We start from the raw sequence: 18,924 nt of genomic DNA, 5'->3' as shown, positions 1-18,924 counted from the left end.
AAAAAAAAATGTTTACAGCAAGAATATTTTTGCCAACTTTTCAAGAGATGGAGGATTGCAATGCACTTCAAATTTTTATTTGAAAGATCCGAACTCCTTTCCAAAGACCGCTCCGCATCCAACCACGTTCTGGTCCCGTCCCCTGAATTTGTCAAGGCATGGTGTCACAACCATAAAAAAAAGGTTAGGGGCGTACATAGCACAAAGTAGATTTTGCACCTTATCTGAGAGTCCAGGAGGTCTCCCCTTTTTTTGTGGGGGAAGGAGTAAAATATCATTGAAATTCCAAAATAAAAGAACATGTAAAAGTAGAAACAAAAATGCTAAAAAAAACTGTCTGCCATATTTGATGTATAAAAAATGAATACAATTGACTCATACATTAATTAATCTGATACTATTAATATGATAAACAGCCATAACGCTTATATTGATGGGTATAGGATATCCTTTTATTAAAGGGCCACCATGCAGAAATACATGACAGCTTTCAACCTAGTGCTATATAACCCAGACATAAAAACCAAATTCCTCCTCACCAGCAGATGGTGGGGTTGCCCGAAATGTTCCCGTTACCATTTCTCCAAGGCTTGAAGAAGAAGTGCCACTTGGTTTACTGTGGAAATAAATTAACTAATTAATTAATTAAGCCTTCAAAGAACATTCACTATAGAAAAAAAAAACAATTCACTACAGTTGAGATCTATATAAAATTCTAAGTAAATATCTAAAATATATAAATAATTTGCTTGACTTTTTTTGCGTTGATTTTAAGTTAGGGGGTGTTTTTTTAATTAGAGAGGGCTATTAATCACAGGAGCCCTCCCATGGGTGATTTAGAGGGGCATATTTCTGATGCTGAGGGTCAGGGTACAGTGTAAAGGGTTTTTTAAGGGTTAAAAATGTATTCCAATATCTGACAATTATGGTATACCTGCGTCTATCTAAAAAATGGGTTCTGTCTTGTGCCACTCGGAATGGAGAGGTGGCTGCGTATGCTCATCTCTTTTCGTTCACTTCTATTGAAGTTTCACATTTTTGTAGATCCTCTCTTTACCGTAATTTTTAAATTGTTATTTAGAAAGAAAATTTGACAACCCCGGGTTATTGTTTTGCTTTCTCCTTAAAAAAGCTGGACTTACCCTGTATGAAATCTCCCTCTCTTCTGTTCTTGCTGTATTCTAATATTCTCCAGTCTCAGTGGACTTGGAATGAAGCCGATCTCACAACCTTCTTTAACTAACCTCCCAATCCACCAGTCATTGTTGTATTTCTAAAAATCCACAAACATTTCTTTTACAATTAAAGAACAAAAATTGTGAACAATTTTGACAAATCTATCGATAAAATTTTGACAAATTTGCAACAAAAAGTTTGACAAATTTGTAACAAAAATTTGGACAAAATTTTAAAATTGAAGTTTTACCAAATTAGTAATAAAATCAGCAGAGTTATATAGAAGTTTTGGGACCTTACTGTGCCTCTGTATGTCTCCCTATCCCTGTAATATGAAGCTGAACAGAATCTCACAACATTCTTTAACTAACCTCCCAATCCACCAGTCATTGTTGTATTTCCAAAAATCCACAAACATTTGTTTTACAATTAAAGAACAAAAATCGTGAACAATTTTGACAAATCTTTTGATCAAATTTTGACAAATTTTTAAATAAAATTTTCCCAAAATTTTGAAATTGAAGTTCGACCAAATTATCAATAAAACCAGCTGGGTTATATAAAAGTCTTGGGACCTTACTGTGCCTATGTATGTCTCCCTATCTCTGTACTATGAAGCTGAACAGAATTACTATATGGTGGCACTCTAAAGGTTTTTCCACGATACTGGAAATTCTGGGTAACCAGAGGGCAAGTTAAAAAGAAATTGATGTATATCTGTATGGCTTTCATTACATAACTGAGACCAGGTATTGACATCACAGTCACAGTTTTATGGCTCTGCAGTAGATCAGGAATAAGTAATTTATGGTTGGCAAAGACTTTTGTGCTGAAAAGGTTAATCAAATCCTTCCTCCGGAGATCTGGCAGCTGGTCAGTTTTCCTTTTAGCCTTAACAAGCTGTGGTCTGACCGCTGATGTTTTATTAGCTGGTGACAGGTGGCAAGAGAAATCCATCCCAGATTTACCTCTTTAATGTGTAAAAAATCCTTGGCATCGAAAGAAATAGCAGTGCCCGGTACAGGGACATCTTCATCCAGGGCCCCGCAGTAACTCACATTCGTCCTTACAGCAAATGCCACTGGTTTGGTCTAAGGACAAAAAGACCCGTCATGAATATCCGTGTAAATCTTACGCTCTCGTTCAGCGTCAGATATTGACTTTAGCATTTACAGTATGCGCTGCCAGGTTATTACAGGTGTAGCCGAGTTGAGTTTGATGCCAGGGTGATTTTCAGACTTTTAGAAAGTTCAAATCTAGAACCAGGCATTTCACAATCATAGGAGCCTTCATGCAATTTTGCAAAAAAAAAGCATAAAAAGTCTGAAATCCTTTTAAACTATAAACGTTCAAGATGGGCAGGTCTACATGTGATACTTACTCCTACACATACACATATCTTTACATATCCACCAGAACTAAATAAACCCAAAATATCAATGATTCGGATGCCATAAACATTTGAGCTATAAAGTCAAGAAATATCTGGAAAGTGTGAAGGGGAAGAGATGACAGTAGCAGATTATGATTGGTAAAATGGGTGATAACATAAAGAAAAGCTCCTGTATCCACCCACACCCCTCTGTCAGAGTCACTGGAAAGAGTGAAGGGAGAGAGATGACAGTAGCAGATTATGATTGGGAAAATGGATGATAACATGAAAAAAAGCTCCTATATCCACCATACCCCTCCATCAGATTCACCGGAAAGAGTGAAGGGGGAGAGATGACAGTATCAGGTTATGATTGGTAAGATGGATGATAACATGAAGAAAAGGTCCTGTAGTCACCCACACCCCTCCGTCAGAGTCACTGGAAAGAGTGAATGGGGAGAGATGACCATACCAGGTTATGAATGGTAAGATGGGTGATAACACGAAGAAAAACTCCTGTATCCACCCATACCCCTCCATCAGAGTCACTGGAAAGTGGGAAGGGGGAGAGATGACAGTATCAGGTTATGATTGGTAAGATGGGTGATAGCATGAAAAAAAGTTCCTAGTTTTCCCCACCCTGTGATCACTGGAGGTTGTACTGTAAGAAAGGTGACAGTTAAGAGGCTGTGATTAGAAAGAGGGCTGATTATATGAAGAAAAGTTCTGGTATTCGCCAGTTTGGGGTCACTGGAGGCTTTTACAAGGGAGAGATCACAGTAAAGGCTCATTCAGACATCCAATTTTTTATATATAAGAAAAAAAAGTCTTAGTTTCATCAATGAATTTAATCCGAGTTTCATAAATTTTTCTCAGAGGAGAAAATTTTTTTTTCCACCTTTTCCTATGTAGCAGTCCGTGAAAAATGGACAGCAATCAAATGCTATCTGAATGCTGTCCAATTTTTACACAGATCCATGAACTTGCATTGCTGATTTTGATCTGACACTCGGATCAATATCGGACATAACTCCACCATTTTGCTCAGACCACTTGGTCCAGCAAAACAATTGGACATGTCAACATCTCCGTAGACTGTACAAAGTATGAGCGCTATCCGTGAAAAGACTGCAATTAGTAAGAGGGATGATAACATGAGAAAAGGTACTGTGTCCCATCTTGGTGTCTATGTAGGCTGAGCAGAGGGAGAGATCACAGTAACAGGCTGTAATTAGTAAGAGGGGTGATTATATGAAGGAAATATACTTGGGTGAGAGAAGACAGCAACAGGCTCTAATCTTTATAATCTTTGCTCCTAGTGGCTAAATTTCCTCCTCCCAACATCTTCCTTCTACACTCACAGTACAAAGTGGTAAAAGTTTTCATGCTACTTTCTAAAGAGCACTGAACCTCAAATATTGCACCTAGACTATTGATATCACTCGAACCCTGAGAACCTATGATCTAAACTACAACCCTAATATTCTAGACACGGCAAGCATTTGATGTCATGACTTTTACATACATCCATGACAGTGAGACGGGTCCGTGGAATATGTTGGCGCTATATAAATAAAATTCTTATTTTGTAGCCTCTCACCCTTTTTAATAGATTAAGTCCTTAACTGAGAGATACTCCTCTATCTTCTAACATGGCATATAGAAAGGATAAAACTTTGCTGCATATTTGTATCAACAATATCATATAATTGCTAATTACAACGAGCATTTGAGCAACCCCTGATGCTGCTATGGTTTCTGAAAAAGGGAAGGTCAGAATGACCCAGTGCCAATATGCAATGTGAACACCTGTCCTGTCCAAGAAATATGGTTAATATAATATATGCTTATAAAACGGACCCTGTTTTTTTCTGGGGGCCTCTTTTTTATATGTTACGATACTGGCGTAGTACTGCTGGAAACCAGTAGCCTAAAAAGCACAAGCAGGAATAGCAAGCGGTAGTAAAAGTTCTTGGAGATAGCAAGGAGTTTGTAGGAAACAATCCGTAGATGAATAGAACAGTCTGGGTAAGAATGTTCAAGAGCAGGAGACTGAAACTAGGCTAACAGCTAGACACAATACTCAAGCAATGAGTAACAGATCCATGCGGCTTTAAGTAGGCCCCAGCAGGAAACAAGATGGATTCCATAGATTTAGAATCTGCCATCTTGGTAAAGGGCAATTGCAGAACACAACAGCATCCTCCAGTGGTAAGGAGTGAAACTGCAGCACAATATTAAAGTGAACAATACCAGCCACTTGTGGTCAAACTGTAGAAGGGCAACAGAAATCCTGACAACATATGCTCCACATGATATAACTCGTATTGATATACATGATTTGATGGCTTTGGTATGATTAGTGCACATTGTTCTACATGTCCTCATTTGTAGCTATGTATCTGATATGATGCTTTCTATCACATTTCTAGCTTTTTTCACCTCTCGGTGTGAGTCTTACTTTGGCTCTCTCAAGTTGCACTGCAGCTTGCTGTTCTCTCTCTTGGCGTATCGCTTCTCTGTCTTCTTCCAGAGAGACATCAGAATCGGATGGTCTGCTAGTGTAAGAATCTGCTGATCCCTAAAAGACAGAGAACAGGAATTAGGTCAAGATGCAATGAAAAGAAAGACTTCATACAGTATATCTACTAGTTATAGGTTTATACAGGACAAAACGGAGCCCCAACAGAGCTATGGGCATATTAACCCATGACTCAGCTTTGTAAGACAAACAAGGGGTTAATTGGCTTTCACGTAGTTGGGTGGTTGCAAGAAAGAGTGGGCACATAATCAAGGGAGGGAGGGGCTGAGAGGCCCTGAATTAGCACGGGGGTACCAGAGCAAAAGGTCCCGCCCATTCTGGTCTTTTTGGTTTCTCTTGGTAAAAGGGGCATAGGTAGGATTGTTATGGTATCATTTCGGCTTGGCGATCTGAAGTGATTCTTGGAATTGATGGAAAATTGTGGTGGGGGAGTTGTGCATCAAGTAGATGGCACCCTCCAGTTGTTTTTGGAATTTGGTAATGGCCTGGTGGAGTTTTGTGGCTCTTCAGGGTGGAGTCCATGGGGAGTCGGTGGCATGGAGAAGGCATTTCTGGTGACAGAGGTGCCCTCGAGCTGGTGGTCGTGGGAAGTTTACAATATTTGAGTACGTCAGGTCTTTGGAACTCCAAGAACCTCCGTTAACCCAAAGTTATTATTTATTGTTGTGTTTGTTGTAATAAAGGCTGTCTTGGCCCATTTAATCCAACCTATGGGTCTGTATTTATCGCAAAAGGGCGGTTGGGGTAACTGGGTGTCAATAAAAGAAGTTGTGTTGGAAGGTGGTGGAAGGACGGCCTCTACAATACTTGAGTCATGGTTATCGTTGATTTGGACAACTAAATAATGACCAGTAAAAAATGGTGAGAAACAGGAACAAACATTAAGACAGATTTATTTATCCTGTCCAAGTGAAAAAGTAGACTAAACGGTATGAAAATGCACCAAGTGGCTCAGATAGAATGATAAATTTAGGGCATCTTTGGATACTTTTGTTTGTTTTTGTACTGTATACTAGTTGGTTTACTTTGCACCACTATTTATCTACAAAATTTTGCTGCAACCAAGGTCAAGTTATTGAATATAAGTTATGCTCCTTTTCCGCTACACTACACCCCTTGAAAATAACCCACAAAAACGATCTACAATAAATAAACACAAAGGTCTAAAACTAAGTGCAACAATTTACGACAAAATGTGCAAAATTTGCTTCATACTTTCCAACTCTCATGGAATGTCCAAGAGGCTCCCGAGAAAAAGGGAATAGTTGGAAGCTTTCACAGTCACTGCGAAAGCCTCCAAAAACCTACCAAAAAAGCAGAGTTTTCATGGGTTTTCGATGCATTTCACAGGAATTTTGGCATTCTGAGGGCAGGAAATAGGCTGGACTGTAAAAAAAGGGGGTTTTGCAAAAATTATTCAGTTCACTGTAGAATCTCCCACAAGTTCAATTCCAAAAGTTGTCAAGTATGATTTACTACCAAAGTCAAAGTGCTCTTACAAAAGTAAGTCTACCATGGTGTACCATTAAAATAACAGGTTCAGTTAGTGATTTCCATGGACTTTCGGTTTTCTCAGAAGGGGAGACATTCGTTGCAGCTGCTCTTGACTCTGGCTCCTAATGGGAGTCTGGCTCAGTAGAATAAGGCTATGCTTACACGTTGCATTTTTGCAGCGTTTTTTTCTGCAGGCAAAACCTGCTCGCTTAGCAGTAAAAAAGCTGTTTACAAAAAGCAGGTTTTGCTGCATTTTTTGCTGCGTTTTCGCTGCGTTTCTCAGGATCCCAAAGTTCAGCTTTGCTTCCACCCCAGAAGCATGAGCAATGCAAGGTGTTAGGTCACCAGTGCAAAACATATGTGAAACCATAAAACTATTTTTAGAAAAAAGGGGCAATTTGATCAAATTATTTAGTGGAAAAAGATATTTATGTGTGAAAAATAGTGACTATTCTGAACAAAAATGTTCATATGAGTTTATGGAAAAATACCCAATTGCAAATGTAACAGCGCGGGGAGGTGAATTGGTCTCGGAATAGTTCACCTAAGACATTGGCAGATCATCGAGTTTGTAGGACACTGTTTACTTTCACACTTTGGTCAGCCCTTGAGTTGCTTGGGTATTGTTCAATCTCACACCTTGGTCAGCCAATGTTTACTTTACAAACATCACTAATTTAATTAAACTGTACTAATCCTAACTGCCATTCTCAGGTGAGGAGACCAAGACATTATGGTTTAAACTTGGGAAAGTCACAAAAATAAATTTGTTTCACATCCTGCTGTACATGCTTTTTTTTTCACTAAAACGCAGCAAAAACTGATAGCAACGTTTTTTGCTGCATTTTTTTGCACTTACTCATTGCATTCTATGGGTGAAAAAAACGCTGTAAAAACACTGAAAGAAGTGATATGCTGCAGATTTCAAAAACGCAGCAGTTTTCCAATTCAGTCAGGAAAAAAAAAACGATGTGTGTGCATGAGATTTCCAGCTCGAATAACTGTCCTAAAGGATGAACATGATGGTTGTTAGTTTGACCTGATGCTAATCTACACTCCAGCCTTCTTCAGTATTAAATATTGAGTTTTGCATCCTGCATACTGTAAAACGCATCTTTTAATTTTTCTTATTCAGGAGACTGTATGGCGAAACACAGAATTTTTTGGGGCTCCAATGTTGTGCTCCAACCAGTTCTGAATATCAGTGATATTCTAGGGAATATTTTCAAATTCTACTGGAATGTCCGAGAGATTCCCAGAAAAGGGGAGATCTCCCGGACTCCAAGAGAAGTTGCCTAAAGTTGGCAAGTATGTTCTAGAGGAGGACACCTTTGTACTAAGGCATGAGATAGCCATGCCACAATTTAACCCATACTTGGCAACTTTTATGGCGGTCCCTCCAGGAGGTAGTTGATCGATAGGCAATTGGGGTAAAATTTTTCCCCATGACCAATCCAACTAATACCCCCTGTATAAGACTTTTCGGGATATTTAGCCCACCAGGCTCCATCACAAGCAAAGTGTTGCTTTCTAGAAGGTTTCTGTGATGACCGAAAGATTTGTCAGCTCTGGGAGGTTTGCCCCTTTTTTTCCCCCCGAAACCTTATTATGACTCTGTACATTACAGCTTGTCGTGTCAGTATTGCAAAACCAGCAGAATACAGAATTTTTACCAACATCTCCCATAAAGCAGCTCGGTCCTGCTGTGATTTCAGAAACTGGAGCTGGTGCCTGTGCTGCATTATTCAATCACTATAGTTACAGGCAGAATATTGCGGTGAGGCTGCTGTATGTGTGTCATCTCAAGTCTCCCCAGGAATCCCAGAACTGGCTCACATTTCACAGAATTAAAGGGAACTGTACATTGCATTTGTTATGCACAGGTCATTATGGGTCGGAACTCGGAACAACTGTAGTAGGTGCCAGGTTTCTCCCCTGGGGCAAGGCTGTTATGCTTTGGTATTAAATTGCAGTATTATCTAGGAAAAATATGGCAGTATTATGTAGGGTCCAGATGTCGCATTTCTTAAAGTAACACACGAGAAAGTTATCACGATGCAGAAAGTTAGCACTTGCAACAAAAACCATTAGACTCATATATTTAGGTTTCAACTTACAACTTTCTGCATCTGAATATCGTTGTCATTTTAAGAAATGCTACATCTGTACCATTATTTAGCTACCATATAGCAGTATTATTTTGCCTGTTGGTCAGAATCTTATTTTTCATCAAATTGGCCTTGAAAGCCGTTGCCTGCCTAGAGCCCAGTACATTTATACATACAGATCAGATTTTCCGTTGCCGTATATTGAAATGTGATGGTGTGATGTGCTAGTTAAAGCATGAACATATCCGCTAACAGTCCAGTATTTCACAGGACTGTCCAATTATTGGAGTCTTGAACAAGGAGGAGTTTATGTTCAAAAGGAGGCCATCCTGGCAGTCTCAGGAAGGACGGAGCAGGGCTTATAATGTTCTGAGGAACATGTATGCACAAAGCCCATAGAATACAATGCAAGCACCAGTAGAACATGGAAGTACACAGTCATGTCTGAGCTCTCCTTCGCTATTCAGAGGCCTCAACTTTTACCTAAGGTATGACAATGAGGATAAATGACTGATGATCTCCCCAAATATTGTTGGGTACTAGAACTCTCCACCCAACACCTGACTGACAGCGCCTCAGCGTCCTCCTCCTCTGCAGCTGCTGAATCTCTGCTCATCTAGCCTGACTGACTGCTCCTCAGTGTCCCTCCTCTGCTGCAAAATCTCTCCTCACCTAGTCTGACTGAAAGCTCTCCAGTGTACCTCTTCCTCTGCTGCAGAATCTCTGCTCATCTATTCTGACTGACAGCTCCTCAGTGTACCTCCTCCTCTGCTGCAGGATCTCTGCTCATCTAGTCTGACTGACAGCTCCCCAGTGTCCTAGTGTCCCTCCTCCTCTGCTGCAGGATCTCTGCTCATCTACTCTGACTGACAGCTTCCTAGTGTCCCTCCTCTGCTGCAGGATCTCTCCTCATCTAGTCTGACTGACAGCTCCTCAGTGTACCTCCTCCTCTGCTGCAGGATCTCAGCTCATCTAGTCTGACAGATCCCCAGTGTCCCACCTCCTCTGCTGCAGGATCTCTGCTCATCTACTCTGACTGACAGCTCCCTAGTGTCCCTCCTCTGCTGCAGGATCTCTCCTCATCTAGTCTGACAGACAGCTCCCCATTGTACCTCCTCTTCTGCTGTAGGATCTCTGCTCATCTTGTCTGACTGACAGCTCTCCAGTGTCCCTCCTCCTCTGCTGCTGCTGAATCTTTGCTCATCTAGCCTGACTGACAGATCATCACTGTCCCTCCTCCCCTGCTGTTGCTGAATCTCCCCAAATCTAACCTGATTGCTGCTCCTAAATCCCAAATCTCCATTTATTTAGCCTTATAAAAAGCGCTGTCCCTCTTTTCTGCTGTTGATGAATCTCATCCCATCTATTCTGATTGACAGCTCCTAAATGTCCTTCCTTTTGTGGCGCCCCTGAGGGTTCGACCGCCACAGGGATGCTGCATTCTCTAATGGAGTGTAGTGTTCCTCCTCTGAGGTAAGAACAGTGTGATAGTCGGGACCCAACCTTTGCATCCAACACCACATTTCTCCACCAGAGGGAGCAAGTATGCACTAGGTGCTGTTCCCCTGGTTACAGGGAGACTGGGGAACCAAGAGTTAGGGGAACCAGTTAGTGGGTGAGGGTGGAGGACTTAAGTTAGTTACACTTTAAATTTCATATTTAATAAAAAGCCATCTTTGGTCTTGGTCTTTTGTGCTGTCAAATACTGTGTGTAACTGTGATCTCCCACCCTGAGCGTGAATCCTGTGTGGGCCCGCATCGGATGGAGACACGGCCCCCGTACCCTGGCCTTGGGTCGAGGGGCAGGTTGAAGACCAGGAATGTCTCAACCCGGCCAAGGACCAGGACCAATAAGGCCCGGAGCTTAAGAGTGTGGCTCCACAGCAAATGGATCCCGGGGAGGAAGCAGACAGAGCGGTGTACGCCACCTGTCCTCGCCATGCTGATCTATTCAGAGGGAGTCCGGCTGCAGGAGGGGTACCATCCCCGACAGCCGACCTTGCTACTCTATGTCCTGGACGGGAAAGCCCGGTATGCCCTGAGGATCCCACCAGGTATCGGACGGAGCGGAGCTGCCACCCGTGCCCTTGTTCTGAGAGGAGCTCAGAGGGAGACCCGGCCTATCTACACACACGGACAGGAAAGGATTCGGTCTGTAGTTCAGGAACACTCTGGTGTAGGGTCCTGATTGAATCCTGGACTTACTCGGAGGTTGTCGGACCCCCGTCCCTGGTAGCCGCAGAACTCCGCGGGGAGCAGGGAGTCGCCTTCCTTCTGCCATTTCTAAAGTGAGTAAAGCCTTGGAAGTTCACCCCTATGACCTCCGGACTGTTTATTCTGCGCCACACCGTGGGACGCGGCGACCGATCTCCTCTACTACTACCCCCTCCATCCTGTCCCTCTGCCCTGAGGCCCTGCTCCGCCTGTGGGGAGTAGTAATAACTTTGGCCGCCTTAACACCAGGCCTCAGTGGACTGCAGCAGCACTGGTGGCATTCACCAGGTGCCTCAGGTGGCGTAGTCATAAATCAGCCACTCAACCCGGACAAGCCCATACCATCCTTTTTAATGTGACGGCCCTGAGCACGGGTCGGGTCCGGGCCATGGCTGCACCCCATCTCTCCATCATAGGACGCGACTCCGAGTCCCCCATCTCCCAGGGTAAATAAAGGGCTTCCGAGAAGAGGCGTCACACTTCCTGCTGCTGATGCTCAGGCCATCTAGTCTGATTGACAGCTCCTAAATGTCCCTCCTTCCTGTTTCTGAATCTCATCCCAGCTAACCTGACCGAAAGCTCCTCAATGTCCCTCCTTCCTGCTGTTGATTCTCGGCCCATCAAGTCTGATTGACAACTCCTCAACGTCCCTTCTTCTCTGCTCTCAGGCCCACCCAGCATAATTGATAGCTCCTCCTATCCCTCCTTCTCTGCTGCTCCTGAAATCTCACTCAGTACAAGCTGCAGTTGTTGGTGAGCCTGAACTCCGCTCATGAATATATCTGGACTCATTAGCTCTTTCAGTCTTATTTTAATATTAGCCAGAAAAACTTGCAAAAAGAATTACACAGCCATTGAGAGATAGATTTTCATAGAAAGTACACCAGCCTCATCAAGTCTAAAAGACAGTAAATATTTAGTCTGGCCCAACAGGACATCAGAGGATCCTCTTGTAGGCTCACACTCAAATGCAATATTGGTCCCAAAGACCCAGGAAAAAAAGCAGCCCCTTTAGAACCTGATCACAGTCCACTACTTGGGTGTATTTATTATGGGTTAATTCATAAATAACGTAATAGATCCTATTGATGCACATGTTTTGTAGACATGGTGGGGATCCTTGGTATCATTGTCCCAGATTGACACTGCTCCAGGAGACCACCAGAGGGGATGCAATTGGCAGAGCTTTGCAGCGCTATCTCAAATGGTCAGTATATGAGGACTGACAATAAAGTCTAAGGGTTGTGAAGAAGGGTTACACAGATCGATCTACAATGGACACTTCAATGAAGATGTAGGATTGATCCGAAATGTATAGAATTATATCTATGCAACTATTGGTTCATCCAAAGGTAACAAGTGGCCATGGCATGGTGGCACAAAATGGTTGACTTGGCGGTGTCTTATTTTGGACAGGTACAACCTGTAGATGTGCAGCTACTTTATTTCCTCACATTACAAAGACCTTCAAGAGGAGGGACTGGACTGGGTTCAGCTCCTCAAACTAAAACTACAAAGTATTGGAAAGAAGAGAACGAGTCTTTATGTGAGAAGATGGATGGTTGGTGATCCATGGGGTCCCATGTTACCGCATCAGTCTGATACCTGGTGACAACATGGGCTTTATTCTAATTAATATAACCCGCGCATAGTGCCCCATGGGTGTCAGACGCTGCCTCTTCAAAATGTCCGGCCCAGCGTATAGCAGTGTCTCCACTCTGGGGTCATATCTGGCAGGAGAGTATGGCTGGCCACCCCTTAAAATCACTGAGCTTCAGGCGTGGACACAAACAGCAAAGCCGGTGGTGTAGTGTGGATTGCCAGCACACGGGGCAAGGCAAGTATTTTGCACGCCCCTAACCATGGGCCTTTAACACGCCCAGTCCACAATTGAACCACTCATCCCCCAAGCACATTTTAATAAAATACTGATGTAATTACAGTTTGCCCTTTACCATCTAGGTTTTTTTTTTTTTCTGAAATCCGACATAAAATTTTGAATATACAAAGTTATACATTGTTATATTTTTAATGTTTTTTTTTTGTTACATTTTTATGTTTTTTTATGTAATTATTTTATTACCCTAGCCCTAAACCTTACCTTATCCCTAATGCTATGTCTAATCCTACCCCTAACCCTAGTAGCTGCTCAGTCTCTGTCATCTTAATTGTTGCCTATGCAGAGTGCAGCAGTGGAGATGAGTAAGTGATCAGCTGCTGGGCTTTGTATAGGTGATGACAAAACTGACTTCACTTGACTAAGAACGTTGTCATTTGAGTTAATGCCTATGCAGAGTGCAGCAGTGGAGATGAGTTAGTGATCAGCTGCTGGGCTTTCTATAGGTAATGGCAAAACTTATTCAATGGAATGGTGGCGCTAATGGGTATGCCCTATATCTGCTGCAAGAGAGGACAACTACCACAGTTGTCTAACGTTTTCAAGCTAAAAAATATATAAAACAACTTGCGCTAGTGTATAGGGTATGTGGCAAGAAATAACAATGAAGATGTTAAAATTGTCCAATTTTATTAAATACGTAGATTACAAGAAGTTAAAAATCATTGTTTTAAAAGGTGGCTAGTAGGCTAAAAGCAATGGGAGGAGGGAAGATAGTCAGGATGGGAGCCCTAGAAGTTTTTCCTGGTTGAGAGGCAGTTATGAGCTTCCTGGAGGGTCTTTGATGACCAGGTCGGAGGGTCCCCCTTATATGGAGAAAAATAAGGGAATTGTTTAGTGGCATGTTTTTGAGGTTGCCTTCTTGTATTATTGAGATATCTAGTTACCTGATCTGAGGTGTAGGAGGGTTTTGGGGAAGGGGTCCGGTCAGGTGTGGGTTATTCACGTTCCAGTTAGGCTGCAATGGAATGAGAGTCGATTTTTCTTCAGTTACGGGGGGTCTTAGTTACCTAGGGAGGGGGAGGGGGGAAGAAAAATGGGTTTTTGTACCTGTGTTGGTCGATTGTAGTTAGAAGGTTTGGATGGAGAGAAAGGGGAGGCTTCCACTTGTGGAGTGAAGGCGATCACCTATATTTAGTGACAAAGGGAGTGGGAAAAAACTGATTTCACTTTACTAAGAACTTTGTCATTTGAGTTAGTGCCTATGCAGAGTGCAGCAGTGGAGATGAGTTAGTGATCAGCTGCTCAGTTTTGTATAGGTGATGACAAAACTGACTTCACTTTGCTAAGAATGTTGTCCTTTGAGTTAGTGCCTATGCAGAGAGCAGCAGTGGAGATGAGTTAGTGATCAGCTGCTGGGCTTTGTATAGGTGATGACAAAACTGATTTCACTTTGTCATGTGAGTTAGTGTCTATGCAGAGCGCAGCAGCTGATGACATACTCATCTCGACTGCTGCACTTAGCGTATGAACTGGTTGGTGGCAGTAGCCATTGAGTCGTTGAGATGTAGTGCTTGCCGTGCCATTCGGTAGAGTGTACGTACGTCACTTAGGCCCCCAATGCAAGAACAGTATATGGGGCCCCTCACATTAAGTAATAGTGTGGCGCCCAGCTGCGCTTGGTACCACAGATCCTGGAAGGGTGCATGAACGGATTCCTCCACAAGGGGCCCCCACAGCATACACACACCTCCACCTTCCACCTCAGACCACCAGAGGGAGCCCGATAGGGATATAAATAGGGAAGGTGGAGCTAGGCAGTTCAGTCTAGTCTGGAGTCGACAGAGAGTCAAGTCTGTTGGGAGAGTTCCTGCAGTAGTTAAGCTTGAGAGAGGTCAGCCTGCAGTGGAGCCCAGTCCAGAATCAGTTATAGCTCAGAATAGTGAGCTTAAGGTGTGCCGACGCCATAAGAGCGGTGAAGTGTGGCAAGCTGCCGCTAGTGTGTGTAGCCTAGTGAGGGCCTCGAGTGAAGCCGAAGGCTAGAGGAGTGAGTAGAATCGGGGGCAGAGGAGCTGTACAAGCTCACCCCAGAAAACATATACCGGACACGGGGTCCGCGTCTACAGGGCCGTATACCCCCCTGTAGAGACAACCGGAGACCCCTGGAAGACTTCAAGTCCCAGGATCACCCAAGAGCTGATACGTACCAGAGCCAGGAGTCACGGAGGCCCCGCAAGCTGGGAGCGCGTACTCCAAGAGAAGGCCCTACCACAACGTCTGCCGGAAGCAGGACAGAGACAAAGTTAGGCCTAGCTCCAGGCAGGTCAGAAACTTACTACACAAAGGCAAGAAACAGGAGGCCCTATACCCGCTCACTGGGGAGGACCCTGATATGCACCCTTCACCCTATAGTGCTCCGGGATGTGCCTGAATCTCCATCAGTAAAAGGTATGGAAGTGACTATCGTGTCTGCCTATCCTTCTTCAGACCCGGCTGGGTCACATCTGTCCTGCATCCTTACATCCCTGCTGCCCTGAGGCCCAGCTCCACCTGTGGGGAGCTATACCACGCAAGCTGCATTAACACCGGCCTCAGTGGGCTGCCGCAGCGCTGGTGAACCTCACCAGACACCACAGGTGGCGTACCGAACTTTCGTATAATTATCCATCACCCCCTTTTAAAGAGAGGCCCAGGGTACGGGCCCGGGAGCCGACCTCCGCGACATCCCCCAGAGTCAGGCAACAAGGCCCGGGCTCCGAGTCCACCCCATCCCCTGAGCTATACAATAGTTTATCATGTAGCACCTACTTTTTTTTTTACAATCGTCCTACCTCTCTCAAAAAGGACAAGTAATTGTTAGCACAGTCTCTTACAGGCAGTCTACTAGACAGGAGTTAGCGGTCTTTACGGGGGCATTTGGTCCCTAGATCCTAGTGCAGCTGCATGGGATGCCCATATAGCATGTCCGCCCCTTGTACTAGTGATCGGCATGGAGGATGGAGTCCACACATTCGGGTCGAAAGATAATCCACTCCTCATGTTATATCATTTATGGTGTTAACTTGTAGACATTGGAGATTTAAAAGAAGGAAGGATGTATGCCGCTTCCATGCTCTCGACATGAGCCGCCATACTACGCACCTTATAATTTCACGCTGAGTGTGTTTGTGAAAACGACTTTCTGACACACAGCTTTACTGCGTATAAGTGAAAATGAAAACCGTTAACCCTTCGGTGGTAGATGTAGCGCCGGATCTGATCCGTGTCATGTTCATCGATAAGAATTTTATTTATAAATGAGTTTTAACTAATGTTAAAGGGGTTTGTTCACTTCTATTGTATTATTTTCCAAATGGGCCTGTGGAGGTCCGAAAATAAAAAAAAACATCCTGACTTGCCGGAATCCTGCAGTTTCTCTGCACCACTACCTCTGTCCCCCCGATAAATCTCATTGTTTCCTCTTCTGGACCAAACGGAATGTTCCCGCTGCAGCCAATCAGCCACTGATTGGCTGCAGTATTCATGTGACTTTCCGCAAGAGAAAAGGAAGCAATTAGATCTGTGGGAAACATAAGCAGTGGTGTACAAGAGCGGCAGGGGTCTGGCATGTCAGTGAGTGTTGTCTTTTTTTTTTTTTAGGTCCACCATGGGTCTATTTATAAAATAAAGTATAGCAGTGGACAACCCTTACGATACTATGGAAATTCAGTCTCAGAAAAGTGAAAAATACGGTGGTGTTGTGCAAAGATTACAGGTCTAGTCACACCCCGGCCGCTCATGCCCAGTGTCCCTTCTGCCCCTTAAAGTTGTTCTCTGCTTTGGATAATCCTGACTGCTGACCATAAGCTGATCACACAGTCTTTCCTTGCTGAGACCCCTCGCAATCAGCTGCAATCTGTGAGGACATCTATCTGTAAGGTTGGGTTCACACTTCCGACATTCAGGGTCCTGCTATCTCTAACACTGAGAGAAGGGAGGGAGAATCACAGAGAGAAGGCGTCAGGAGCCGGAGCCGGAGCTATATAAAGGATCTCTGCTATCTCTAACACTGAGAGAAGGGAGGGAGAATCACAGAGAGAAGGCGTCAGGAGCCGGAGCCGGAGCTATATAAAGGATCTACAGACATTCTGCTGCAACAAAAGGGTAGAACATTTCTAATGAAGACTAATCGGAAATCTGCCACCAAGTAAAAAAAAGACCAGCTTTTGCTCTTACTTTATCACCGCAGGGCCCCTGAGTATTCCGTCTTTATTTATTTTTTTTAAAATCCACCATACGGTTTCAGAGATACAAGCCTTTTTATGTAGTGCAAATTGTTACAGTCTTTACTAAGAGGGCGTGGCTTACTGGATCCTCTGGGGCGTGTCTTAAACCGCTCTGCATTATAATCCTGTGAGCCACGCCCCCTTCATAAAGATCATAAAAGTGTGCACTAAATAAAAAGACCTCTATCTCTTGAACCATATGGCGGATAAAAAAAAAAAAAGAGTACACAAGAGATCATTGGGAATAAACTAGGGGCAAAAACGAAATAATTTTGACCTGATGACAAGTCCTTTTTAACTTTGCATATATCTGTGCAAAGGTGCACATAGTTTTTAACTCCAAGCATACCATGACAGCTGCAGGTTGCTGACCACTGCAAAAGAATAATTCATCTGTAAAACAATGTGTGTGCATGGCAGAAAAACGTGAGTACACAGCATTGGCTCATAGAATCGCCTGTAATTTGAAGTCATTGAGTTTCGTTTTCTGTTAAATGGTTTTCAGTCATTATCTATTTGGGTGACAAACAAGAATAATGCCAATATACAGTGGGTACGGAAAGTATTCAGACCCCTTTACATTTTTCACTCTTTGTTTCATTGCAGCCATTTGGTAAATTCTAAAAAGTTCATTCTTTTTCTCATTAAAGTACACTCTGCACCCCATCTTGACTGAAAAAAACAGAAATGTAGAAATTTTTGCAAATTTATTAAAAAGAAAAACTGAAATATCACATGGTCATAAGTATTTAGACCCTTTGCTCAGACACTCATATTTAAGTCACATGCTGTCCATTTCCTTGTGATCCTCCTTGAGATGGTTCTACTCCTTCATTGGAGTCCAGCTGTGTTTAATTAAACTGATACGATTTGATTTGGAAAGGCACACCCCTGTCTATATAAGACCTCACAGCTCACAGTGCATGTCAGACCAAATGAGAATCATGAGCTCAAAGGAACTGCCCAAGATGCTCAGAGACAGAATTGTGGCAAGGCACAGATCTGGCCAAGGTTACAAAAGAATTTCTGCATTACTCAAGGTTCCTAAGAGCACAGTGGCCTTCATAATCCTTAAATCGAAGAAGTTTGGGACCACCAGAAGTCTTCCTAGACCTGGCCGTCCAGCCAAACTGAGCAATCGTGGGAGAAGAGCCTTGAGCCTTGGTGAGAGAGGTAAAGGAGAACCTCAAGATCACTGTGGCTGAGCTCCAGAGATGCAGTAGGGAGATATGAGAAAGTTCCACAAAGTCAACTATCACTGCAGCCCTCCACCAGTCAGGCTTTTATGGCGGAGTGGCCCGACGAAAGCCTCTCCTCAGTGCAAGACGTATGAAAGCCCGCATAGAGTTTGCTCAAAAGCACATGAAGGACTCCCAGACTATGAGAAATAAGATTCTCTGGTCTGATGAGACGAAGATAGAACTTTTTGGTGATAATTCTAAGCAGTATGTGTGGAGAAAACCAGGCACTGCTCATCACCTGCCCAATACAATCCCAACAGTGAAACATGGTGGTGGCAGCATCATGCTATGGGAGTGTTTTTCAGCTGCAGGGACAGGACGACTGGTTGCAATTGAAGGAAACATGAATACGGCCAAGTACAGAGATATCCTGGATGAAAACCTCTTCCAGAGTGGTCTGGACCTCAGACTTGGCCGAAGGTTCACCTTCCAACAAGACAATGGCCCTAAGCACACAGCTAAAATAACAAAGGAGTGGCTTCAGAACAACTCTGTGACCATTCTTGACTGGCCCAGCCAGAGCCCTGACCTAAACCCAATTGCGCATCTCTGGAGAGACATGAAAATTGCTGTCCACCAACGTTCACCATCCAACCTGACGGAACTGGAGAGGATCTGCAAGGAAGAATGGCAGAGGATCCCCAAATCCAGGTGTGAAAAACTTGTTGCATCATT

At 43.5% G+C, this 18,924-nt stretch overlaps 1 protein-coding gene across 3 annotated transcripts in view; it reads right to left on the bottom strand.

Moving 5' to 3' along the window:
• Positions 1 to 18,924, bottom strand: part of CACNB4 (calcium voltage-gated channel auxiliary subunit beta 4) — a 124,366-nt gene that overhangs the window by 36,916 nt on the left and 68,526 nt on the right. For all 3 annotated transcript variants that reach the window (XM_073647178.1, XM_073647179.1, XM_073647180.1), the window contains 4 exons: positions 5,010 to 5,129; positions 2,145 to 2,267; positions 1,143 to 1,273; positions 540 to 616 (listed from right to left, as the gene is read on the bottom strand). In XM_073647178.1, coding sequence (XP_073503279.1) covers positions 540 to 616; positions 1,143 to 1,273; positions 2,145 to 2,267; positions 5,010 to 5,129 — 451 coding nt within the window. The remainder of the gene's footprint in view (positions 1 to 539; positions 617 to 1,142; positions 1,274 to 2,144; positions 2,268 to 5,009; positions 5,130 to 18,924) is intronic.

The sequence above is a fragment of the Phyllobates terribilis genome, unplaced genomic scaffold, assembly GCF_046119375.1.
Source record: "Phyllobates terribilis strain yellow unplaced genomic scaffold, ASM4611937v1 Scaffold_9__5_contigs__length_417890890, whole genome shotgun sequence".
NCBI lineage: Eukaryota > Metazoa > Chordata > Amphibia > Anura > Dendrobatidae > Phyllobates > Phyllobates terribilis.
Note: the sequence above shows the minus strand (reverse complement) of the source record. Positions and strands in the feature narration are given on the sequence as shown.